At 40.0% G+C, this 27,392-nt stretch overlaps 1 protein-coding gene and 2 long non-coding RNA genes across 3 annotated transcripts in view; 2 read left to right on the forward strand and 1 right to left on the reverse strand.

Annotated features, from left to right (window-relative positions):
* LOC121909468 overlaps positions 1-27,392 on the forward strand; it is a 567,936-nt gene that overhangs the window by 1,926 nt on the left and 538,618 nt on the right. The gene's annotated exons all lie outside the window — the stretch shown is intronic.
* LOC121909461 lies at positions 335-2,130 on the reverse strand. Its single transcript, XR_006099445.1, has 3 exons — positions 1,802-2,130; positions 1,539-1,585; positions 335-944 (listed from the first exon to the last, which is right to left on the reverse strand). It is a non-coding gene; the product is annotated as an uncharacterized LOC121909461 (long non-coding RNA).
* Positions 7,155-27,392, forward strand: part of LOC121909442 (disks large-associated protein 1-like) — a 74,860-nt gene continuing 54,622 nt past the window's right edge. The window contains exons 1-3 of the mRNA XM_042430002.1: positions 7,155-7,624; positions 18,998-19,193; positions 24,841-25,132. Of these exons, the coding sequence (XP_042285936.1) occupies positions 7,263-7,624; positions 18,998-19,193; positions 24,841-25,132 (850 nt within the window). The 5' untranslated portion in view covers positions 7,155-7,262. The remainder of the gene's footprint in view (positions 7,625-18,997; positions 19,194-24,840; positions 25,133-27,392) is intronic.

Here is a 27,392-nt window from a genome sequence, read left to right on the forward strand (position 1 = left end):
CATGTACTACAGTGCCCTGTTCTGAGGATCAGTGGTATTCCAACTTCACTACTGTTTTATGTTGCTTTGTAAATATAAATAATGACAATATAAATTAATTGTGGAAGTGGTAACGACAATATACTGACTGCAGGGAAATACTATCATTGTATAAGTATATATTAATATGTTTATCATTGCAATTATCACAGCACATCTGATGAATATCTTTTATTTGGTAAACTTGCACATTTAAGTTGAACAAATGTGAATATATAAACAAAAAGTTAAATAATTATCCAGAAAATATATAAATATAGAAAATGTATAGAACAAGTATAAAATAAATAAAATATCAGAAATGTAACAAATAAATATGAGATGATTTGATGCCTTGATGATGAACAGGCAGGTGTGTGAGTACCTGAGATACTGTGTGGACGTTCCAGAGGACATGGAGGGAAACTCAAGAGGCCAGGTGTGAAACCAGTGTGATGTCTTTGGAGGACCAGGGAACTTGTCCCTGATCCTCCAAACACAGCAACTGGGGATGACAAGTCGGTTTAAAGAGCCATGCTGTCAATAGATGAAATGTCTATAGGCAGCATAATGGTACTCCCAGTTGTCATCCCCAGGCTTCCTGGTTTGGCCAAAGACCATAACGTCCTCCCAGTACCGCCTGTGAATGCATAAAAAGCATTTTCAAGACAGTACTGGGAGAAGTGCGGTATTATTATTACACAATCTGCAGGGTACTGGCCACAGCATTTCCTCTCCCGGTCCGTAGGCATGTCTATACAGTTACTACAAGTACACCATGGTACCCCTGGCACTCCAGCAAACGGTGGGACACCATGCCTGCACTGATGCATCATCAAGGCATCAAAAATGAACCCTGGCTGCCTCTGAAGCAGTTCACTGGTGAGCTGCCTGTGCTCCTCCAAGGTCATCTCTTCAAGAAGTTTCTGAAAAATTAAACACAGGAAAAACACAGATAAGGCTTTATAGGTTATAAGTTTCATGATATGTTGGAAATATGGTAATGGTAGTGCAGAATATGGATTGTAGGCTGTCCAGTGTTCCCAAACATGTCTACAACAATAACATGATTTTTTAAAAAAGTCAAAATATTGCTGCTCGATACTACAGTATCCTACATAGTATTTATATAATCATTCAGTAGTGTTGCTGATGTTTTCAGTAGCCTCTTTTATACAGAGAAGAGAAAGAAGAGGATCCAAGGGGAGGACATTTCTCTTCGTTTGATAACGTTAAAAGTAAAGACTTTTCTGTTGGCTTCCCAACTCATTTTTAAAAAAAGAGAGAGAGAGAGAGCAGCTGTGGTCGAGTGAGCTAGAGGGTGAATGAAGAGAGGGAGAGCTAGTAAAGTTAGTGAGGAAGCTGGTGAATAGGAATATGATAAAATAATTGTATAAATAACGTCACAAAGCTCAGTCGCTTCGGTCCCTTTGGAGGGTTTCCAGCCTCTTCCCCTGCTTCCGTGGGGCCGGTGTTTGCTCCCTCGCCTGGCCCTGTCTACAGCAGAACCGCTAACTCACCCTCTTTCTTGCCCTCTTCCTCCTCCTCTAACCTCCGGTACTTGACTCTGCAAACGGATAATAAAATATGTAACGTTATCCTGCCAACACTATCTTGCTATCAATAATGCCTAATGTTAGAATAAAATAACGTAAGTTTTGTTTAGCATGACGTTGCTAATGTTAGCTTGTATTACCAAAACAATAAAACACTCATAATTGCTATCTTACTTGTAAGCTATAACCTATAGTATTATAGACTAAATAACTAAATACATCTTCACCTCATCGCTTGACTTGTTAGAAATGCTCGAAGTTGTCGTAGACGATGACATTTTCAGCAAATAGCTTCTTGTCCTTGAAGGCCACCGTAGCTTCTGGAATCTCTCCAAAGTCTTAGGGAGGGGAGGGGTGAGCGGCGGAGTGCTTCAATCTAGAACCTCACCGTTAGAGGCTGCTAAATACCACACATATTACACACTGGACCTTTAAAGAATGACATTTATTACAGATGACTATATTTCTGTCTTTGGAAGGCGGCTTGTGACATTGGGTGCATCCCAAGTCTCTTAAATTGCATCCACGTTTCCCTCACTTCCGTCTTTTCCTTGCGTCTTAGTACCTCCCACCATGGATGCAAGGAGAGACGCAAGGAAACCAAGCGAGGAGAGAGGAAACGAGGAAATTTGTTTTAAGAGACATGAGACGTCCTCTCCTCTGAAGTGTCATGCGAAGCGACGTCCATTTCTGATGACGGCGACAGCTGATCACAGCTGGATCAGCTGTCAGCTGTAGAAACTTCTGATGGAGTTTGTGTCTGCACACATGTGCACTGTGCTAATACTAATAAAGGTTCACAGTTATCACCACTAGAGCAGCTGTTTCCTCTCTGCTGCCTGTTACCTGTTTAACAAACAAATAACAACCTGCATTCTGCATTTATACTGTGTCCTGCTCAGATGCACAGGAACCATTTCTACTCGCAGAATGCGTTTATACTATTTATTGATATTTGCATCTGTATTTTGTGATAATCCTGATAGTGAATTCATTATTCAATAACCCAGAATATGATCAGGCTGTCTTCTGAACACTGGAAAATATGTATTTGGCTAAATGTTTCAGGGCAAATGGAAATGATTTAACTCATATCAAACCCGACACTCAGGAATTTTCAGCCTCACATGTGACTGAATGGAGATGACGATAAATGATGTAAAATATAGATGTGTTTAACTGTTATTAAGGATAAAATTAAAGTCAGGAAGAGTCTGTCTGTCAGCAAGAAACAGTTAACATCATGAAAAAAAATCTTTCTAATAAATGAAGAGAGTTGTTTATGGTTCTTTTGTTGATCAGACCGACAATTAACAGATTTTTAACTATATGATGAATCAGGAAACAAATAAAACATAAAACTTGGGAATGATCCACTTAAATTTAATCTGTAATCTGTCTCCACTTCGGTATGAAACTGCAGTGATGTATCAGATCAGTCTGATCAGCTGCAGCGTCCAATCAATAACTGATATCCAATAAGGGGGCGTGTCAACCAGTAAAAGACTTCTGTGTAGGCTGCTCTCGCGTTTCCTCGCTCCTCACTCCTCAGAGATCCCTCCTTGCTCCTCGCTCCTCGGAGCAGAATAAGAGACTTGGGACACCTGTCAAAATGGCGCACCAGGAACAACTTCCAGTTCAGGTGAGGAGCGAGGAGCGAGGAGAGATAAAATAAGAGACTTTAGATATACCCATACACCTTTCTTTCGTACACGCAGGTGTAAGAGATAACATGGATAATGGCTGCATTCCATTCAGGTGTGCCAGTTCCAGGATTCTGATGTTGTGCCTCCTGGCTCTCTGTCATAGCTTACCAGTACAGCTTAATGGAGCGAAGCCTCATTATTGTTATTAGTTCTAGCTGTGCCTCTGCTGCTATGATGAGTCAACATGTCCACTGTGAGAGAGGATGATAAAGCAGACCTGCATGAAGAAGGTGCAACCTGCAGTGTTATAAGCCAACTCTTTGTTATTTGGATACCATTAGCATCAATTATGTTGGAAGTAAGAAACAAAACAAAGAAGTTTCTCTCAATAAATATTTTCTATTGTAGCCGGTTCACTTTGTGTGTTCAGAGAAAAAAACAGAGAATTTTATCATTTAAATTCCTGTATATTCCTGTAGTAATTTCATAGGGACTTCCAAAGTACTGCATATGATAACATATAGTAACTATCAGTGTATGATTTTTTTAAAAAAATATTTGGAGGGCACCTTTTTCCCTCAGTGTCTTAAAAATTGGGGCATTTACAAAATTTTGGGGGCACTTTTAAAAATAGTAATTAGTGCATTAAGTCGCTGTTCTTAATGTGAAATGAGCCCAGATTAAAATGCACACAGTAATCACCACCTTGTGCCAACATAAGTAAATAAAAAGCATACTATTCCTGTTCCAAAGAGAAGAGTGTGTGTATGTGTATAGAATATCATCTGTATGTGTGAGAGAAAGCAGGAGGGCAGCTCTAAATATTTAGGCTTTTATTTATTTTCTATTAGCCTTCATATATGTACAGTACATTAGTTTATAGATAAATTGAAAACTTCATCAGTCTTTCAGATGTACTAGTTTATGGTCATTCTTTAAATATCCTCTCAAGAAACTGTAGAAGGTCTATTAAAAATATTCAAGGAAATAAAGGCACTGTTTCACAACTATGCAAACTGGTGACCTTACAAACAACAACATTAACAGAATTGAATTCATGTAACAATGTGCAAATTGCTAAAGTAATAGCCATTAAACAATAAACTATTCAATAAGTCAGTCACAGAAACCAGCCGTACTTCATGGGCTATTTGAGTAGAAGTCATATTATACATGGGTTTCACTGTCATAGTCAGACTCTGTGTCATCTATTTCCATTGCTGCTACTGTTGGTGCAGCAGATTTAGAGGCTGTGTTCCTTTCCCATGCAGCTTTACTGATGGGCATCTTTGTTTTTTTGTTTTTTTTACACTTTTAAACTAGCTCTGCCAATAAGCCAGCTATGGAGGTAGTCAAGGAGTGGACGTCTGTGTAAGGGACAGCCAGCAGAGCAGAACAGGGAGCTCATGCTGTTGTGTTACACATCACACCAGCATGCAGTGTAAAAGCACACAGTGGTGGCATTATGCCAGCTTTGTTTAGTTCAGTGTAAAAAAGCAAAGGTGGCTTATTGACGGATCTTCTTTACAGCTATAATGCGGTATTTTTGTTTAAAAGAGCGAGAGTATATATGTAAGGGATAATGTACAGGTGATTCAGGACCCCTCCACTTCGTGTTAGGGTCCTGCATCACCCTGTCGGGGTTCATTTCACAATAATGACCTGCTTGCTGTACATTATCCCGCTTATAACATGGCTATTTACTAAAGAAATCAATAATCTGACACAAAATATTGATTTAAAATTAGATGTTATTGCTTCCACTAAAAAAATAGTCCATTAGATTCTGCGGTTGGAACTGCATGCATAGTAGTGTAAATATCTATGAAAGCTCTGTAGCCTTCTTAAGATCATGATGTTTCTGTCATTCATCTCTATGTTTCCTTCTTGCTGGGGCTTTGCAGTTGACACACCTGGAAACACAATTTTTACTAATGTTACAACTGGTAACAATATTACTATTATCACTGCCGCTTATCACTTAAGTTAGTGTGTAGCGATACACTACTAAGATCTGCTGCTATTGCCTGGACTGGAGGACAGAATCTTGCTAAACTTTTCCCTTTCTGTAATGGTTGGAGCCCAGTAGCTCCTCAGGCTGCCGTCACATCTGTGCCCAGTCACAGACATTGTCTCTAATATTTTTTTGCCACAGGGTGTCATGAATGTAGTTGGTAATGTTATCGGACTTCTTTCTGAAGATTGATATGATTGGACATAGTCCTTCAGAGTCTATGAACAGAACTGCGTCCTTAGCAACGGTCTGTTATTCATGGCAGCAGTCTGCTATTTAGAAATAACAGACCGTAGAATGCCGTAATTGATCAATCAGAATCGAGTATTCAATAAAGCTGTGTAATAAATATGTATATATGAGAGAGAGTATAAAACAGCCTTTATAAAATGGCATTGATCACCCCACCAGTCAGTAGGACTCACATGTAGGCTATAACATTAACGTTAGCTAGCCAACTTGCTAACACTAATGTTAGCTAACGTTAGTTAGTGTCAATGTTACTTATTATAAGTGAATCGATGATGCTTGCTTGTTTGGTGACTATGAGCTGAGCACATTTTAACCTGTTGGCTTCCTTTACCAAAATTGTGATTAGATTTCAGCTTTTTTGCCCCTCGATTATTCTGGATTTCAAGGGGCATTTTTGCCCTTGCCCCCCATTAATTTCCAACGCTGGTGACTATAATATATTAGTTACTTTAACATATCTCATTCTTTCATTACTATAATATTTTTTTCTTTTTTTATTAGAAAGTATTGTTATTGTTATTGTTATTATTACTGTTGTTATTAGACAATTCCACCAATGAACTGCCCTGTAACAACAGGCCTTAGATTTATTTAGTTTTACTGCAGATTCTCTTTATCGTATCCTTTGACTAACTGTGTATTATCTGTATTTCCTTTGTGTTATTTACTTATTTGCCCCTTTTAGAGGGGAGAAATGTGAGAAATATCACATGTTAAGACACAGTCATTGTAGTTCAGAGTGCAGCAGAGAGACTCATGGTACAAAGAAAAGAAAACAAATCACCACAGTCCTTGCATCCCTTCACTGGCTACCTGTCCCTTCAACAGTGCATTTTAAGAATCTATTGATTACATGTGGGCCACATCTGGCTCTGGCTCCTGCATATTACAGGACTTTTAAATTCTTATTAACCACCTGAGATCCCCATATAAAACTCCATTGTCATAAAGATCATTTGGCTAATTATTTTAAAATTCTTTTTAGGGCTATCTAGCTATGAAGTTAGTTTCATTTTCATGTACTGAGGTTTTTAGATATTCATCTCTGAACGATAAGTAGCTATCCCAATACAAGGCTTCACTTGAGAAACATGTCTTTGAGAAACAATCTCTTGGACAAATCACAGACCTCACTGTGAACACTTTTCAAAGGGACTAGTTCTTCTCCAGAAAGTACTTTTGTTGCTGTAGAATTTCTTTTGTCTGTCTTGTGTTTGTTTTTGTTTTTTTAAACCAATTTTTCCCTCCTTTCCCCTCCCCCCAGAGAAGTACACATTTTGTTACATTTTTGTTGTTTGTTTGTTACTTTGTAAATATTGATTTACTCTCAGCAAATGTCTTAGTATAAGTATCTTCATGTTATTGGTCAATTCTGTTCAGTGCATTCTTTGTCAGTAAGACATATCTCATATCCTGTTCTAGGTGTGGCATATTAACTAGCTCACTCTCAAATAACAAGCAGACCCTCAGGTCAAATGAGTGCAGACACATGTAAACACACACCTGGATGCACACATATATTCTTTGGTGTTCATGTATGACATGTATTTGTGAACTGAGCTGACTCCTGGGAAGCAGATGTATGAATTAGCCAGAGAGAAATTTCAGACCTATCCAGGCAGACCCATACACATACTGTTCCATGCTAATTAGTCTGTAGCACAGCAGTGTGGGAACTGTCTATGTATGCATGTGTGTGAGAGAGGGTGATAGATTAAGAACAATGCCAGCCATTCTGGCTGTGTATTTGGATGCTATATCTTGCTCTGTGTGCTTATGGTTGTATTGCATGTGAGCTCAGTGTTTATAGGTTTTATGTACCAGCATTACAGTTTAGTTAGCCAGTTTAGTGGCTGGGACTCAGACAACAGTGGAATGGATCCTCCTAACAGTGTTTCCCTGTCATGTCCGCTCGGTCACCAGGTACCTCAGGATGAGTGGAGTGGCTTCTCTCCTCTGGGGAAGGAGGATGACATCCCATGTCGGAGGATGAGGAGCGGCAGCTATGTCAAAGCCATGGCTGAGGACGACAGTGGAGACTCGGATGGGAGTCCCAAACCTTCTCCCAAGATCCAGGCACGACGGGCCAGCTACTTGAAAGCCACTCAGCCATCACTGACTGAGATGACCACTCTACAGTAAGAATTCATTGTCTCCTTCTTTTCCTAACATTACATGTTTATCAGACCAGAATATTTTCCCCTCTCTAACAGTTTATTTTAACCCCTCCCCCATGTTTAGTTGAGGCTAAAATATCATCATTCAGACAATGTAAATGTTATGTGAGATGGTCTTGTCAAAGAAAATGTCTACTATAACAGACATGTATTAAAAACTGCAGAAATACAGTAGAAATATGAATATCTCAACACATCTTCATAATTAAATGACCACATAGGTCTATTGTACCTGCACTCCAGAACGACCCATAGTAGTCGTTTGACCCACAGGAGTGTAAACTCTTACAAATCACTGTTAAAAATAATGTTTTATGGTCTGACAGCACTGTTGTTGGGACGGGCAGTAGTGCATTTGGTTATTAGCAATAATTCATAATTATCATAGATAATTATGAATTATGAAAATAAGATACTATTAACCTTAATCAATAATTCGGGCACCAACTGCTGGATCTATGAGGAACACAGTTGATTATTTGCAATAATTATCAATTATCAAGGATAATTAACTAATTATGACAATTAATAGAATTATTAATATGAATTAACAAATACGTTGCACCACCCGGAAACCGGGACCAATAACCAAACAAGGTAGTCTCATAAATGGGAGTTCACCTAGAAGGTTAATATCTGAGAGATATCAACATTCGAGAGTGAACAAAGAAGGGTTGAATTCGAGCTCTGACTCCTTCAATCAGCCACTTTTCACAATGTTACACACAATAATGACAAAAGAACTTCTCTTTAAAGATATAACAGTGTTTATTAAACTTAGCAAAATTAACAAAGTTAAAAAATGCTTCATTCAATAAACAACTATCCTAAAATCTAATCCTACCAAACAAAACACAACAGCTATGTACAGGGTTGGACACATGCAGGGGAATGCATGTGCGTGTGCGTGTGCGACAAGATGGCGACAGGGCCTGACGTGATGACGTCGTCGGTCTGCGACACGGACGTGACTATGGGAGGAAGTCATGTTGCGCGAGAACCAGATGGCAGAAGTGTGGCGGTGTCTTGGTTAGACAGAAGCAAGACGGCGCCGCCTGGTGGTTGGCGTCTTGCACTCACCCTATTCTGTGAAAAACACACGTGTCTGATGGTGGATAAGGAAAGACAAAGCAAAGCTTTGTCTGACGTTATCTGACCATCAGATGTGCAAAAAGATGTGGGTGCGTGTATGTGTGTGTGGGTGTACGTGTATGTGTTTGTCAGAAGAGAGGGAGGAAGGAGAGAAAGCGATCGTGAGAGGAAGAGAAGCGGTTCCTTTGTCCACAGACAGCGTGTGTACGGACGGCAGTTTGTAACGCACGTTGTCTGGTTTCTGACTGACAAAGCAACTTACTTCCTCACTCACGATGGCACAAACACAGCGGTAGTCCCGAGCGGGACAAACACAAAACAGTCTAGTGTGGTGAACACAACTAAACAGGCAGCAAACTTAAAAGTACTCCTAAGAATAAACAGAGAAAAATGGACGCAGCGGTCCGTCAACAACACAACAAAATAATAGCAATAAAGCTAAAAGCTAAATGCTAAACAACAGCAATTGATGCTGATAGGAACACACAACTAACACTCCCTCTGCCCAGACTTATGCCTCTTACTTGGTCGCTTCAGAAAGCGAGCAGGGTGTGTGTGTAGTCCGTCTTTATGTCCGGCTTTGTCCTGGGCTTGAATGGAGACGGTGGCCGTTCTCGCACGGTCGGCGAAAAGCACGGCAGCTGGCTCTCAGCGGCGTGGCGGAGAGAACAGCAGAGTCGACTCGGTGAAGAAGAGCGGAGTGTTTCTTCCTTCTCGAGGGAATTTGAGGACGCTGGTTGCAGCAGCGGTTTCTCTCGGATCCGGGAATGTGTTCGGGTGAACATGGGCGAAGTCTCGTCTCGTCCGGCGAGGGGAGTCTTCGATGAGGGGAAAACACATGCGTGGGGTACCCCCTTTAGTCAAGCTGACTCACAGAGGAACAGAAGTTACCCCTAGCTCAGTGACATGGGAAAGGCGTGTGTTTCAGGGCACGTTCAGTTTTTAAAGGGGTGGTGATGTCATTGCTGCGTCATCAGGACTCTCCGCTGTGCAGGAACGTCTCCGCCAATGAGGAACTGTATGTTGACTGTTCCCTGCTGAGGTGTGAACATCGCAAAACATCCTTGGAAATGGAGTTTGCAATGGACTCCCATTGTCTGTAAGCAGCATTTTGGCGCTATTCCTTTGTCTCGGGAGAAACAAAGGAAAAAGCACCTCGTGGTCAGGCCTCACAGGTTACATGTAGGCCCTCTCTGTGTGACCTCATGGTTTGAGGCCCAACACTGTTATGGTCTGGTTAGGTTTAGGCACAAAATCCACTTGGTTAGAGTTATGGAAAGATCATGGCTTGAAACATAGTTAGTACTTCCTTACAGTTAGGCAACCTTCGTCATCATGGCAACAATAAACAACGTTGTTGCGTTTTTTTTTTAAAAAAAATGTCCCAACTCACTATTTGAAACATGACACTCACAGTTGGAAATGGGAAGTGAACAGAGGTCTCCTGCAGCAAAGTCCACTTTTTGCCATCTAAACTAACTATGTAGCGATCCCCCCAACCCGCCTCTTCCTAATAGGGAAGTCACCTTTACGTTGATGTCATCTGAACTGCATCTCTTTCTCGGGTCATTATTACTACGTCCGCTAGATGGCATAAATGAAACTATAGATTGATTTTGCCAGCTGAATTTTAGACCTATACTGTCACTTATCTTGTGAGGACAGGCTGGAATATCTGCAAGTAAATGCCTGTGAAAAATGCAGAAGAGGAAGAGACTTTTGTGGTTTAAACTAAAATCCAGAGGCTTTCTTGCTACCACTGCTCGTTCTCCTCATCCACTTTCTCTCTCTTTCTCTCTCTCTTTCTCTCTGTCTTTTTTAAAATGAGTTGGGAAGCCGTCAGAAAAGCCTAACTTTACTTTTGACATTATCAATCGAAGAGAAATGTCCTCCCCTCTTCCTAGTAATGTTTTTGTCTTCCCTCATGTCAGGGTTGCACAGTGTTACAGGTTGCATTTCTCCAAAAGTTGATTATGGTTCAACTTTGTCACTGCAGCACCCCTGTGGCCCCTAAACCCCGCAACCTAAATGCACAACGTACAACCGTCTGCTGCAAGCAGGTTACCTGATGCTGGTGACGTGTGCACATTGCAATCATGACTGGAAAAGGAAAAGGAAGTAATTTTCTCTCAATAAAAAACATAGTCTCCTTGAAGCCTATGACAAACTGCCAAAAACAAGCCAAAGAGATGCAGCAGCGAAACAACCAGTGTTTAAACAGCTGTTCTGTATTTTGAAACAGTCATAAAATTCAGTAAATAGTGAAGCTGCCCGTTTCATTACATTATATTCATGTAATAAATATACAGATGTCAATTAGATGGTAATCTGCATGAGAAATTGAGAAAAAGAAAAAAAATCAGTCATAATAATCATCTGCTAATAGTGATCAGTTTGACCTGGACAGAAGTGGTCACTATAAGCAGCTTCCACTGTATTTCAGAAAAACCCACTTCCCACTCATTTGGCCCCCCCTACCTCATTTGGTGCCCCAGGCGACTGCCTATGGGGCCTATGCCATGTGCTGGCCCTGCCTTGCAGGCCTCATATGAAGCCTGTGGCAGGATGTGGTGTCTGCTGTGGACCTAAACGTCGTCTCGTTAGTTAATAAAGAAACAGATGGGTCTCTTGTGTGGGGTGAACCTGAATTCTGGACCTTGTTTACCAGCTCGCTAACATTATATCCAGCTGTCCCAAGAGTTGATTTGAAGTTGTACATGGATACGTGCCACTATTTTTAGACATAAGCAGAGACAGTATATGCGTCACATGCATATATTTCCCTCATATTTTACATCTGTTTGTGAGACAGGCGGTCAGAGGATGAAATCAGCCCCTTTTAAAAACTGATTCATATAAAACAATGAATTAAATGTTGATGTTTACAGCCATTCAACATTCTTCAACATGGTGCTCAATGCTAGATGGTGATGTCACAGAAGTCCTCAATACCGTACAGTATGTTGGTCATGTCTGCCATCAGGTCAAGCACCTCAGTTGATATTAAAATAAAGGTTGAGTGATTTCAATATATATGGCCTATGACACCATTTATTCTCGTGCACCTCACATTCCTCCATCTCTTCTGACTGCATGTCATCATCTGTTAATGTAACCTCAGCGTCTCCTCCAGCTCTTCTACCATTTAAGGAATCTCTCCACTGTCTCTGTCTTCACTGAAGAGAGAGTCACTGAAGAAATGTTTTCTTATATCTTTCCTGAATTCATATACTTACATTTAGTATTTAAAATATTTTATTAAAGTTTATTGTATAAGCAGAAAATATTTCCCTAATGTTTAAATTTGCAAATTTAAGTCAGTCCTTTTCTTGTCATCCATTAATCTAAGGACAGTGTTACACTTCCCGGGTTTGGGATAGTGCTGACAGTAAAAGTATCCTCAAACAGGATTGGTGAGACAATGAAAACTTGCTACAATTCAGTGTGGCTGCTCTCCACAGTATAAAGTCTGTCAGTCTCTTTCTGTTTTAAAGGCTCTCCAGACAATCAACAAATCAGCCATGAAATACACACATGACCGAAAGTAAACAAAATTAATATGATAGACTGTGAAACCGTCATATCCTCACTTTTCACTTGTCTCTCACCAGTGCTTATTTTTATCACTTGTTACATGCAGTGGATTACCTTATTTTATCTCTCAATGCACATTAGAAATTCAGTTTTAGTGATTTACTGTTATTCAGAGAACTGGGCAGCTGTTACTGATGTAGAACAATTTAACATCACATTTAAGACCATGAGTATTAACATTAAAGGTTTTATAAGCAGTGGGCAACCTAACTAGTCTGTAAATCTAACTAGACTGTAATACAAATAGACAAGCAAAAACATGTACTTATTAACACTTATAATTACAAAAACCCTCAGGCTTGTAACAAATGTACAGGGGCAGAGAATATGATTACCCAAACGCTCGTTGAAGCTGAGTAGTTGAGTGAGTCTTAAAATAGCAACACAACAGAAGTAGCCCTGAAGTTGATTCAGCACCTCTGCTAGCTAGCATAAATTTAGCGATTTGTACATACACAAATTTATTCACTAACACTTAGGCAAGTTCTCCACATGTAGCCTAGTAGAACATGGTAACGTACAGCCGATGTACTTGTGCTTAAATACATTCCTGACACAAGATTAGTAAGAAAATGAAAACATGCTACAATTCAGTGTGGCTGCTCTCGTCAGAATGAGACGCAAAGGCAGCTCCCGACAGTATAAAGTCCAGAGTCCCAGTAGTCCTAGTCTCACACTGCCACCTATCAGGATCACAGGTGTAGTGCACCTAAATTATTAATTAAAATTATTAATATACACATAATGATATAGATTCTTGTTGGCATATTATGTTAATACACAGGATTTTTCCAACAATACAGATATTACAATGCTTTTTCTGTTCAAAAGTAGAATGTGTCTGCTTGCAGATGGTACAGTTAAGTTGAATTCTGTGGCCCCTCACTAATTGTGGCATAATAGCCTAGAGGTATATTTCCATCATTGGAAAAATATTCATGGCTGACAGACAGTATTGATAAACAGCATGGCCACAACTATGTATTGACACTTTCCAAAGACACACTGTGAGAGGCTCTTGTAGAGGGGCCACTAGCCCAGCTATAACACAAGCACCCACACAGTGACTTTGGGCCCTCTGGGCAAAGTGTAGTGTTGCACTGGTGAACTGGTATTTTCTTCAACTGCGCTGGTTTGGTATCTTGGTCCATGTGCCACAGTGGGAGGAAAGGCGCAGTAGCGGGTATGACAATTCCAATCAGTACCACACTGCAAACTTGATACCAAGAATGAAGCAGTTCAAAACTTAGCGCATTTAAGTTCTATAATATTTGATGAAGGCATACCCATATAAACCTCCCTGAAAAAACACAGACCACTTTTTCCGTGTTTTGCTCGTCTTTCCACTTTGTTTTATTCTGATTATGGCATTCATGCTTGCGAGACAGAAAGGTTAATGAATGATTCTTACAAGCATCTGTCATCCACAAGAGACAGATATCATCTGCTCTTGGCAATAAATTTGAGCTTTTGTATTCATATTTGAAACTCTTTACATCCTGGACAACAATACGTTTCCTCTCCACAGGATTCAAACTGTCTGTGCGTCATAATGGGGAAAGCCTGTCCATGTTTAAAGGGGATGGAAGTAATTAATGTGATCGTCCATGATTGTCACAGCCTCTAACATGCCCACCTATAATGTATGATGTGTTCTCTCTGATCGTACATCATGTCCAAGTGTGCCAAGGGTGTGCCTGGTGAAACTGGCCACAAAAATACCAGAAGTACACTGGGTACACACTGTGCAGGGCGCACTTGACTATGATATGTTCCACACCGCTTGGTTGCTTCCAGTGACTGTCAAAGGACGGCTGGACTCCTGGTCTCTCCAGTGGGGACAAGGAGAGTCTGACAGTAGTTGTGACTACCAGCACAGCAAGAACGCACATCACTATCCATACTTCATGGATGTGTTCTTCGGGTCCCCACAGCCCCACGTTCCCTACGTAGTCACAAGTGACACCACATACAGTTGTTTGCCCCTCACACAACGCCTGCTGCTAATATGCTAGAAGGGAGGGTTGTAGGTTGTCAATCTCTTGTTTTTTTTATTCGCCATGCTGTTCTTATATCATGCTTCATTCAGTCAGCTGACTACTCACATGCCAAACCTGACATTCAGTGCTTTGTTGTTGGTCACACTTTAAAACAATGCAATTTTCACTGTCTGAAACCAATATATAATGTTTTGGGTTTTGTGTAAAACCAATATTGGTCATATTTTTGTAGCTTTCATCTGCAGTTGTGGCCCTACAAGATCAGTTGTTGTAAATACCCAACTAAATTCAACATAAACATAAAATCTTGTGTAATTCACATCTAGTGGATCTTTAGTCTGATCTACAGCAGGAGGCCAGAAATATCACCTTTGTCTAATTAAGCTTTCAAAGCTCTCTAAATAGTAGAATAAATACAAAGAGTGTTTGAGGGACTCTGGCCGACTCTTTTTCTGTCATCTCCTCTGAATGTCTCTCATGCACACATCCTCCTTTTCTTTCTGAAAATGTATTCACTGACCTCAGTTGTTTTAAAATCAGCATGGATAAAGATGGAATGTTGTCTGAAGCAGAGCTTATTTAACCATCAAAGGTAATATCTTTCAATATCTTTCTTTCATTCAACAGCCTAAAAGGTCAGGTGGTGCTGTTCTGCTTTGGTCATGCAGGCAGTGAGGGTCTGTGTGAACCAACCTGCGTAAGCAGACCAACATGTAACAATGATTTCTACAAGGCTACACTACACATGCAGACTAGTGGGAATTTTGAAGTCCTTTATGCTTTGTTGTTCAGAAACTGCAACACATAATAAAACATCACATTTTCTGTGATTCAGCTGTTTACCAAAATTGTTGTACACCATCTTAAAACCCAGACAAGTCATTCTTATTGATTGAATTGTCGATCACAAATGAATGCAAATGAATGGAATTTCTGACTGTATTGCCTTAAAAAGTTTTCCTTTATATACAAGGAAATGTTTACTTAATATTAGTATCTATATGGAATTGTTAGATAGTTGTCACCAGAGGGTCTATTGTGAAGACTCACTCAAGAGGGTTTGTTGAAGGACCCATAGGTGTACATTTATTTACAGGTGCTACCAGGAAACGTGCAAAGCAAGATAACTAGAAAAAAAAAACTATTGACATGAGAAAGTGAGGATAAATCAACTCATAACAGCACAAAATCAAAATAACAGCACAAGCCGTGGCATCTGCTGTGCCTGACCTTCCCCCTCGGCTTCCCCAAGACAACTAAATATGTCCTGACATACCTCTCTTGTATTAGGCCCTCACCATCCTCACTACAGGGTTGGGCACCCTAAATATCTCAGACCCAGAAAATAACAAACACACAGAATAATTTCCTACAGGAGCTCAAATTTCCCACTCCGTAGAATGCATCGCCAAATGCGATATTAATACATATGGATAATATCAGCAGTTTCTCCTCAGACATGGTAGTACCCTCGAACAGCATCACCTACAGGCCGGGAATTGTGGGCAGCCCCCTCACGCACAATGATTTCCCACAACTGGTAAGACACTTAGTAGACAAAGGAAATTTTCTAAACTCAATAACTTACTAAGCTGTGTAATGAAATAGCAATAAAAGTAACTGAAATAGCAACAATGTTTGTCTATCATTACTGTGTAACATTACACAAACAGACTTAGGATAGTAATGTGTATTGGTACTATCATATGGAACTCATGCTTAACATAACAGATAATGAAACTAAACAAACAAAGGTGTGGTAATGAAATGGCTAGGCAATGAACATAAGTGACAAATGTCATAGTTGAGTCCCCTTTGTCACAGGAATTAATGGGGACACATAGCCTTTGGAATAGTATGTAATATAATATATAACATATAGTATAGAAAAGAGTAATGGACAGAGTAATTTCATCATGACTGTCACTTTGTTGCAGTGTATAAAATGCCTATGAGAGTATAAAAGTTTATGTGCTATAGTGCAACTATCAGCTGAAATCATCCTTGTATACCGTATGAGAAGACAAACAAAAACAGGACCAAACCGAATATGAAAAGACAGAAAGTTTATTTCTGAACATCTGAAGAAGCAGAAGTAATATTTGTAAGAGAGGATATAATATAGTTATTACACAAATATTTATTCATACATTCTTTTTTTGACATTAGTGGTTTGGATGGGATGTACAATAATAGCACATGGAAGACAAGGTTTGTCAGTGATTGGTATTAAGTACTGTGTGGAGAAGGTGCTGACAATAAACAAATTATAGAGAGTAACTTGAACTAAACAGAGACTTAAGAGACAAATGACATGTGTGAACATGTGGCTAGAGACAGCTGAGACTGACAGACCCTGAGAACGGTGTATGATGGAGGTTATCTCAGGCCTAGTTACTGGATGTAACATGTGTTAAGCATGCTAACATTAACCTAGCGGTGTGGCTATGCAGTAACCTGACTATAGGCAACAAGGACATCACAACAACAGTTCAATGTATAACCTTAACCAAATCAATACACGTACAGTACATTGTTTGAGTTAAACATTCTTGCTTAGCCGTACTATGCTTCACTGTGTTGCTAGGCTATGCCCAGTTGATACCAGTCCATGAAGGAAGAGATGCTTTGTGGTGTCCTGCTTTGTAGCCGGTGAATCCGTGGGTGAGTCAGGCTGAGAAGGCTTTGGCTTTGAAGCTGAAAGATGCAGGCGTTGCTGGGGAGACAGCACTCCAGTCGTGCAGAGGGCCCAGGTCACTCCTTTGTGTAGAGTTAGCGGCAAGCTAACTCCATTTCGCAGCTCCTGTACTTGTTAAACTGGCCAGCAGACTTGTGTGTTAGCTGCTGGCACAAGGAAACTTAGTGTCTGAGTCTTAGGCAAGCTCTTGCGTCTTCTGCCGTGAAGAAGACTGTGTGTGTCTGCTGTGAGCAGGCCACACAAGAGAGCAGAGAGCTGCTCTAGCAGCTACTGGAGGTGTGAAAGAGCAAGCAGCTGCTCCTGCAGCTGAAGGAGAAAGAGAGCAAGGAGCTGCTCCTGCTGCAGCTCGTGGAGAAAAGAGAAAGATAAGAGGGTAATCTCTAGTTTTGATAACCTGGATCCATGGATGGAGCTTCACACTTTGAGTGCGAACCCCCAGGGCTCAGGTTTCTTGGAGTCTTGAAACATGTGGTAAACTGTGGTCCACATGTAGTCCCAACATCAGCATTTAATTACAGTGGCATTGGCATTGTGGCATTGTTAGCAGTAGTGCTACCCGAATGTCAGCTCAGATGTCTTCACAATTTGGGGCAAAAATGTTATTTCAAAAAGGTTCATGATGCTAGATGTTTAAATACATATAATTTTGATAGCTTCATGTTCCTCACATTCTAATTTTTAACATGGCCACATCTAAACCATATGTTTGATTAGCACTTTTTTATTTTGTAGAAAAAAGCTTTGCCCTAAAAATAGGCTTGGAACTTGGTGCACACTATAACTAAAGTTGAATATCCTGAAAATGCCTTGTGTGTTCTGACATTTTGACAGCCATAGACGAAAACCGCTAATGAAAATACTGAATGAACCACCGTTGCTACTGTGCTACAACTAATGATGAAAAGTTGTAAGAAAAGCTCTGAGCTGATTGTAAAAGATAGATTTGCCACAGCAGAGAATCTGGCTGTTACAGAAGCTGCTGGTTAATAAATGATTATGTGCTTATTAAATTTATTCAGCAGCTGAATCACTGCACTGTGTGCAGTGGTTTTCTGTGTCACATGGATAGTAGGGGTGTGCCTGAATACAAATATGTTATTAGGCAAAGCACAAATAGTGTGTTTTTTAATGAACATTTATTTCAAAATATTTTAAAAATTATTTGTTGTCAGGAAGAAAAAGAAACCATGTTAAATACCAGCTTGCAGGTCGGTTACATCGCTATCTCAGTCTCTCTCCTGTGCTCTGCTGTTACGTCTATCAGCAGGTCTCATTGAGGGGAGTCACATCCACCTGCTGCATGATGCACATTTCCTTATTTGGACATTACTCCTGGAGTTGGGGGTGTTTCCCAGAAATAAAGCTGAGCCACTGACACACACAAAGTACTCCCAAGGAACTCTCAATAACCTGTTGTTCCCCCTCTCCTTTCCGCAAAGTTAGGTTGTAAAAATAGGCAGTAAATGAAAAGTGCAAAGCAAGAATCGCCTCGGAAGTTCTTCTCTAAACATTACATGCTGTGCTGTCTCTGTGTTCTGGGTGTATAAATAAGTAGAGGTCTGTCTGCACAATAGCAATCCACTTGATTTAGCTCAGAAGTCATCATGGTCATCTATGATCTGGGAGACTCGAATTTGAGACCCAGTGTGGGGACCTCCTTCATGAGATAGTTTATTCATAAACACTTGTTTGTTTAATATCCTAAAATTGAAAGTGTTATAAAAAAAAAAAAAACTGGACTTTTATACCTATTTCCACTTTAATTTGAAAACAAATATAAATCATTTTGCTGCCTAAACAAATAAAGATACAAATACAAATACTGGGCTCTCTGCACATCCCTAATGGATAGTAACCACTGTTCTGACTCAAACAAAATATTATTGTGTATTTTGATATCAGAGAGGATCTTGTATATAACTCTACATCCTTGTCATTCCTCTTTGTAAGGATTTCGACGGAGCACTCCCCCAAGCTGCAGATCAGGAGCCACAGTTACCTGCGTGCGGTGAGTGAGGTTTCAATCAATAGAAGCCTGGACACCCTGGACCCCAAAACCCTCCTCGACCCCAAATCGCTGCTGTCCTCACCCCAATACCGCTCACGCAATGAAAGCTACATGAGGGCCATGAGCACCATCAGTCAGGTTGGTTGCCAACACTGCTGCCTGGATATATACAGTATGCCCTACCCAGTCATTTCACCATAGATACATGAAGACACAATGACAGGTTTGAACAGATGTGATTGTGTTTGAAATAATTTTCATGCAATCTACTTTGAACTGGAATTTGTGGGTAGTGGTGTTCATAAATTTTTTAAAATCTTTGACTTTCATTTCATGAAATTATATGTGGCAGTTTTAGTCTGATTGTTCATCTGGGGGATTTCTTTCTCTTTCCCTGTCTTTAAAGGACAGGTTCACTGTTTTTCACAGACCTTACTAAAATATATACCATCATTTATATATATACACAACACGATTTCACCATCATTTTTGAGAAACTTAGCATAAACATATACTGAAGTTTTGCATTGGGCTAAACACAGTCCAGTGTGGTAATTGTTTACTGCCTTGACAATCAGGGCAGTCAAGGTCTACTTACTTGTTTGTTCTGGAGTTTTTGACCATATGACACGGCCCCCATCAGCAGCATGACTGAGTTTGTACAGTTGCCATGGATCTGTAGATGCTTTCCATTATGGAGAGCATTGTTTGTACTGTGGTGTCCATTTTTTTCAAAATGAGATTTATAGGTCTGAAGGATTGAGAGAAGCTGCTTCAGAGTGCTAACTTCTAAAAACTGAACCTATCAGGGAAGCTCTGTTTTGCCCAGAGGTGTAGTGGTGTGTATACAGCATATACCCACCTCTGGTTAGGGGAATTTACTGTACACCTACTTAAAATAGCCAGAGGTACTAAACAGTGTCCATCTTGCAAAGCCGGGTGCAGCCAATCATGTTGCAATAATTCATGTAATCTGGCAGACATTTTGTTCCCTGACTTTTAGCCTTTAGAGAAACTTTTTTGGCAACTGAAATTGGCTCCTAAGAAGATGTCCAAGACAGAAAACAGCCCTGCGTTAAAACGTTCAGTGAGCTGCGTTTGTGTGGGTGTGTTGTTTCAGGCACCAGTGACAAGACACAATAGCATCCAAGAAGTCCAGTTTGAGTAAAAGATCCATGAGTTTGAAGACTTACCAGATACCAAAAACACTATATAAGGTTTATAATACTATGTGACAGGATTTTACAATCCTGGAAGGTTATCACAGTCTCAATTATTTCATCTTTCATCACGATGATTGCCAGTTAAATGGTAGAAATATGTCATTAAACACTGTGGTTGCAACCCCACTGCATCAGCACAGTGGCCTCATTCAAATGAATAAAAAGACTATGTTTTTTTCATGCAGTACTGATGAAATGGCAGCAAGCCTAAGGAGAAGCTCTGCCATGAATACATTTGAGGAACAAAATTCCCTTTCCCTTGCTGTTGTTCCAATGGATGAGTATACAGTACTTAAAACTGTAGTAGCCAGAGGAAACTACAGTATACCCACCCACCAAGACATCACTACACCACTAGTTATGCCTATTATTATACTAAAGAATTAAATAATAGAAGACAAAACAACCCAGGTTGAAAAACAGTACACCAATCCTAGTTTGAAAATACTTTCAAATACTGTCTGAACCCAGATCTGTGCACAATGCACCACCAGCACTGTAAAAAATTTTCTGAGGAAAAAAAATCATGTGTCCGACTACACAATTCCATCCATCACATTACAAATATGTTCCTTAAAAGTACAAGGCTGGTGATATTCTATATTTTCTTATTGTTGACAAATCCCATAATACCCAAACCAACAATGAATTGATCCTACTTGAAGTAAATGCACTATTTCCATCTGTTTGAGCAACGTTCACTAAAAAGTGACCCGCCTTTTTAGGAAATTACTGAGCCTTTTAATAAATTAAATGACTATTTATTTGGGAGCTGCTTTTAAAATTAAAGTTTTCAGAAGGAACCAATGAGTGCCACAGACAGGGAAGGGAAGTCAGAAAGTATTGAGAGCCATGTCAATTGTCGATAGGCTTATCCTTTAATTTAACAGAAAAGGTGACAATGCACCTACCTTGTCAAACTTTATTTTTATAGCACATTTAAAACAACCACAGTTGACTAAAATGCTGAACAGGCTTAAAATACCAAAATTAATATAAAAGTAAATAACAAATAGGAATAAAAGAAAACAAACATAATAATAATAATAAAAGAATTGTGGTACAATAAAAGCTGAAGTGAAGTTTCTAGGGTCTGAGCAGTTCTTATATGAATAGGTAAGCTGTTCCAGAGATTTTGGGTAGTCACTGCAAAGGCTCGGTTGCCACTATTTTTGTGCCTGGATCTCTGAACATCCAAGACCACCTGGTTGGTCGACCTCAGTGCTCTAACTGGAGTATGATGATGCAAGAGTTTTGCTAGATAAGATGGCACCAGCCCATTTAAAACCTTAAAAACAGGCAGTAAAATCTTAAAATCAATCCTGAAACAAACAGGAAACCAGTGGAGGGAGGCCAATACTGGCTTTCTTATGCTTTCTTTTTCCACTTAGAAGACGAGCGGCTGCATTTGTACTAACTGCAGCAGTGAAGAGAAGACTGTTCTACAACCACATACAAAGAATAACAGTAGTCTAACTAAGAGGTAATAAAAGCATGAATAACTCTCTTGAAATCTTTGGGAGAGGGATAGGCCTTTACCATGGCCAAAAATCTTGACTGAAAAAAGCTAGTTTTGACAACTGAACTAATCTGTTCATCAAATTTGAAGGAGCTGTCAAAAATTAAACCAAGATTCTTAACAAAAGATTTACATGTCAGAAGCTAAAGGGCCATCATAGTCATCCAATAGGTCAAATTGTCCAAACATAACGATCTCAGTCTTATTTTCATTAAGACTGAGAAAGTTTAAATCCATCCAAGCTTTGATATCTTTTAAATTGTTCAGCAAAGGCTGCATTGAAATTCTACTTTCTTTTCTTCCAACCACTCAAAGTGCTTTTACACTGCATGTCACATTCACCCCTTCACACACATTCATACACTGAATGGGTACAGGGGCTACCATGCAAGATCCCAACCTGCCCATCAGGGGGAATTAACCATTCACACACATTCACACATTGATGGCATGGCCATCAGGAGCAATTTGGGGTTCAGTATCTTGCCCCAGGACACTTTGACATGCAGACGACATGCTCTACCTCCTGAGCCACAGCTGCCCCAGATAGATTTGTCAGATAGATTTGTATATCATCAGCAAAACAATGAAAAGGAATATTATGTTTCTTAAAAATAGACCCCAAAGGCAGCATATACATTGAAAAGAGGATGTGACCCGAAGTGGAGCCTTGATGGACCCCACAATTAAGTGGGGCCACAGTTGAAGAATATTCACCGAGGTGAACAGAGAACTCCTATCTTTCAGGTGTGACTGAAACTATTTTAGGGCAGTACCTTTGATGCCTATGCAATGTTCAAGATGTGATAAAAGGATCCTATGATCCACAGTGTCAGAGGCAGCAGTCAGGTCTAAAAGCACCAGAATAGACAACACTTAAAACAACAATCAAGTTATTTCAGCTTCTATTCAAAGCTACTGTATGTAAAATAAAGCTGTACTCCATAAGCCTTCATTTGTACTACCTTAACTTTATCTTCAGTCTCCACTTGTATTACTCATCCTGAACCTTTCCCTAATAACCATTACCATATTGGATTGCCTCTATGCCTCCTCTTCATTCATGTAACCATAAAATCTACATTTAACAAATTGCCACAATAGGCTTTTGTCTTGCATTTGAGATTCATTCAAATACAATTTGTTTTGGTTTAAGTCAATGTGAAAATTAAGCTCAGTGATTTGGAAAATAAAAGGATGGAAAGATAAAAGGCTAAATGCAGATGGGATGTTGCAGTTGGCATGCTGTGTTATGTGTTTTTGTATGTAAAAGAGACAAGGAGAATGTACCTAATTTACATGAAATTGAAAGAAAATAGATTTGACAAATACACTGTAGCTGAAGCACTGAGGTAGAAACTCAATAGAGACTTGAGTTGAAAATTCTGGTTGGTTGACAGTTATAGAACAATAAGTACAACTCATGTTTGTAGTGCTGAAAGGTATTGCCTCATTGGAGCCTTTGCACATTGGAGCATTGGTAAAGGGCAGTGAAATATTGTTATTATTATTGTTTGGTGTCCATTGAGCCACAAGCCAACAGCTCTGGGGGGGCTGTGCCCTGTTCTGATAGTTTCAAGCCCCACCCCTGTGAAAACACCAAACCCTGCCCCGTTTGATGGGAATCCTTTTCATTACGCTAACATGTCTCCTTGCTTCCCTCACTCGCACCTCTTCCTCGCGTCTTATCTCTTCCCAGCGAGGATGTGAGAGAGAGATGCAAGGAAGAGACGCGATGACAGAGGAATTTAATTCACCAAACGAGACGTCCTCACTCACTCCAGCGTCATTTTGAGGAGACGACAACTACTAATGACACACATCACTTTAAATGTCAAATAGGGCCTATGTAGAGGTCAGCTCTCAATATGAAGAACTTATTAAGTAACAGTTTAAACTCTAAAATTCATTCATACATTTAATCAACATAATAATTTCTACATAGTGATAGCTGGAAGGAAAACACCTGATGACTGCTCCAATTTTTATCATTTGATTATAGATCTATAGCAGCGTCTGGCTGTCACACATTAAGACACAAATAGACAATTTAAACCTGTTAATTGCTGAAAGAACAGAACCGACAGGAAAGGAGCAATAAAAACAGCTGTAGCCTGTAGAATGTAGAAATTATGCTTTTTGGCTTATGAAGAAAATAAAAGTTTTGAGAGTGTTTTTTGTGATTGATTCATGATTCAATAATTTTCATTTTATGAATAAATATGATCAGCATCTGTTGGTGCTTTCATTCCTGTTCCACAGGTAGTTTTGCTGATCTGCTGTATTACAATAATAGCCCAACCGTGTACTGTCCTGTCAGATCAGCTGACCAATCAATAAACACATTGGATCAAAGGAGTGTTGCTGTCTGGGAAAAAACTTCCACGAGTAACACTTGTGTTTCCTCGCTCTGAGCTCCTCCAGGAGCCTCCTCTGTCCTCGCTCTTCGTCTCCTCCAGGTGCATTTAAGGGATCGGAAGATCCTCCATTATGGTGGAGGGAGATTGGTCTCTGGGTCACAGAGGAGAAAGGACGCGAGGAAGCATAGAATTAGCGTGATGAAAAGCACCCCTTTCTTTGCCCCTGTAGCAGCAAGAAGCCCACTGTGCTGACAGGCTTAGCCCCGCCCCTGTAGCAGCAGCCTAGCCCCACCCCTGTGACAGCAACAAGCCCCTCCCCAGCAATTGTCAGGGAGCAAAACCTGATTACAAAGTGCAGGGACAGTTCCTGAGTACCTCATGGGCTACAGAAAATGTTCCTGTGGTCAAAAAGTGCCATCATAACTGCTGGTATTTGTCCCACCAAGGAGTCAAGCAGTTGCCAGCAAGCAAACCCTTTCAAGTGCTGTTTTTTTTCAATTGACCTGCTTTCCCAAAGTACCTCTAGCAGAGCTAAGGTTGAGAAAAATAACATTCTTTTTTTAAAGTGTAATGTTTTGAATAATAATTTGGAGTTTTCCCCAATTTCCACCCTCCTCATTGTTCACCTCTTCTCCCTCTGCTTGCTCCTCCTCTGTCCTGTGTCCTGTCCTCTACTCCTCTAGCTGAGTGAGGTGGAGGTGAACGGGCAGATTGAGCAGGTATGTGAGCAGGTCTACAGTGAGATGCAGTCCCAGGCCATGGAGGCCGCCATGGACAGCATGGACACCATGGACACCATTGACACTCTGCCCATGCCAGGATGCTTCAGAATGCGGAGTCACAGCTATGTGAGGGCGATCGACCAAGGCTGTGCTGGGGAGGAGGAAGGAGAAGGAGGGAGACCGCTGCTCCTGCTGCCATCGTCCCCACCACGCACATCTGCCACCACCGTCAGGACCATCCAGAGCAGCACAGGTAGGGTATAAGGTTAGGGATGGATGTGGATGGAGGTGGATGTGTTTTTTTTCCCTTTACCACAGTGTAGCCTGGATGCAGACCAAGATGTTAGAATGTTCTGTATGGGAAGAATTTTGAAAATATGAATCCACTAGAAGGCATGTACATACAGACAAGTGAAAAATTAAAGATAAAACTAGAATAAATATGTGTAGACAGTTAGTTAGTTAGTTAGTTAGTTAGTTAGTTAGTTAGTTAGTTAGTTAGTGGAAAACTGAAAATTGTGGAAAATGATCTTTGGCCTCCCCACATAGCATTAAGAAACAATACACATGTACAATACAATACACAATAACTGACAATACAGACAATGATGAGGACAAGTGACAGGGACACAGCATCAACAAACATCATTCGAAATGCAGAAATACAGTACAATAAAACTAAATGACAGAAGGACTTGGTGGGGTTTTGTGGAATTCAGAGTAAGCATCCTAATTGCATTTGGCAAGACAGACTTGCTGTGCATATTTTTGGTGGTTCCCTGGGGCTAAAAGCCATGGGTGTAGATTTGGGTATGGACGGTAAATCAAAGTGTTGCTGAATTGTCCCTACCAATATTTTTTACTAATCTCAAACAATCCTGCCATTTTAACTCCATAATATTAACCGTGAGATCTATACAGTTGCCAAGTTTGTGTTTTCCGTGAAAAGTGGGTTATTTATGATAAGAGGTGAAAGAGTGGGATATGGGGGATACTTGACTTGATGATCTGGCAACCCTCAACTTCAAGCTGTACACAATGTCGACTAGCTGCAGCAGTAGTAGTAGTGGAATCTTTTATGAATGGTAATTAATCTGAAAGGATTAGCATTTATATTTCAAATGTTTTAAACATAACAGAATCAAAAACATCTTAACTGGACAATCAATCATCTTAACATCAATTGATATTACTATATATTTAAATTTCAGGTGTTAGGTTTATTAGCTCATTTGTGATTGTTGCTCAGACATGTCACCTAAAACAACTTTATCACTCAAGGCAACAATGTCCCTCAGAGCTAATTAAGACATCTGGTCCTTTTCAAAGAAGAACCAAAGTGTCAGTAACAGAAGAGCTTAGCTAATATGAATGTTTTTTTTTTTATCAATTCAAACATTTATCTTCTTTGACATTTATGACATGGACATTGTTGAAAAGGTAAATTAGCTGAAGCTTGTCCAACTGATTTGTTTGTGAATGTTTTATTATAAAAAATCCTGTCAGCAGAAACCTGAGCAGCACAGACACACAGAAAGGTAAGCTGCAGCCTCTCAGGTGTGCTCTGATGTCATAGTGAAAGATCTAGCCATAAGTTCAGGTGCTGAATGACCAAGACTAAGTCAAAACCGAGTATAGTATGTATGGCTGGACTGTGTATGAAATGAATGGTTGAGATGATTTAAACATGTTTGAGGGTTGCTGTGACCCTGTCATAATAGTCTTGAGTTGTGTCACCCAAATCAACAAACTGTAAGAAGCACAGAGCTGCAGAATCTCAGGTGAGGTTTGAAAATGGTTAAAACAGAGTTGATTTAAACAGAGCAGCACATTACCTACAGGTTTTTACATTCATTTTCTTGTAACAGTTATTGTGAAAATCTACCATATGTCAATTTTAAATATTTATTTTATTCTCTGATTTAAATTAATTTGAAATAAAGTTTGACCATGTGACTCCAGAATGACATATAGGAGCACTTTTCTAATTGGGCGCCCCTATCAGCATAACTGGCAGGACAATATTATTTGTCTGTGCTTTCCAAAACCGTTACAAATCACTGGTAAAAAAAAATGTTTTATGATGTGACTGGTTAGGTTAAGGCACAATTGTAAATTTTGGCCGTCTGACAAAAAAGTGTCCCTACCAAAGATTAAACCAAATCTGTACTCCTGATGAAAGCTCAAAGAATGCAGATACTTCAATTTAGGTGTACTGCATAATACAATTCAGCCATTAACTCATGCTCTGTGACATGTAAAAACATGCTGAGCTGGGGCAGCTGACCTTGATTTTAGATCAACATGGTAAGAAGAAAAGATTTAATAGAGTTTTTACATTAGCCCATGTCGGTCTGCTTTGGCCACCAACCTGGGATAAAACGTGTCTCCACTACAGCCTCAAAGCCAAGGTGAGCTGCACTGCTGCGGTCCTGGTTCCTGACAGGGCTGACATCGGCCAGCCCAAGACTCAACTCATGTCTGTACTGGAAACCTGAGAGAAAGTTGTATTT

Source organism: Thunnus maccoyii, chromosome 12 (assembly GCF_910596095.1).
Source record: "Thunnus maccoyii chromosome 12, fThuMac1.1, whole genome shotgun sequence".
Classification (NCBI taxonomy): Eukaryota; Metazoa; Chordata; class Actinopteri; order Scombriformes; family Scombridae; genus Thunnus; species Thunnus maccoyii.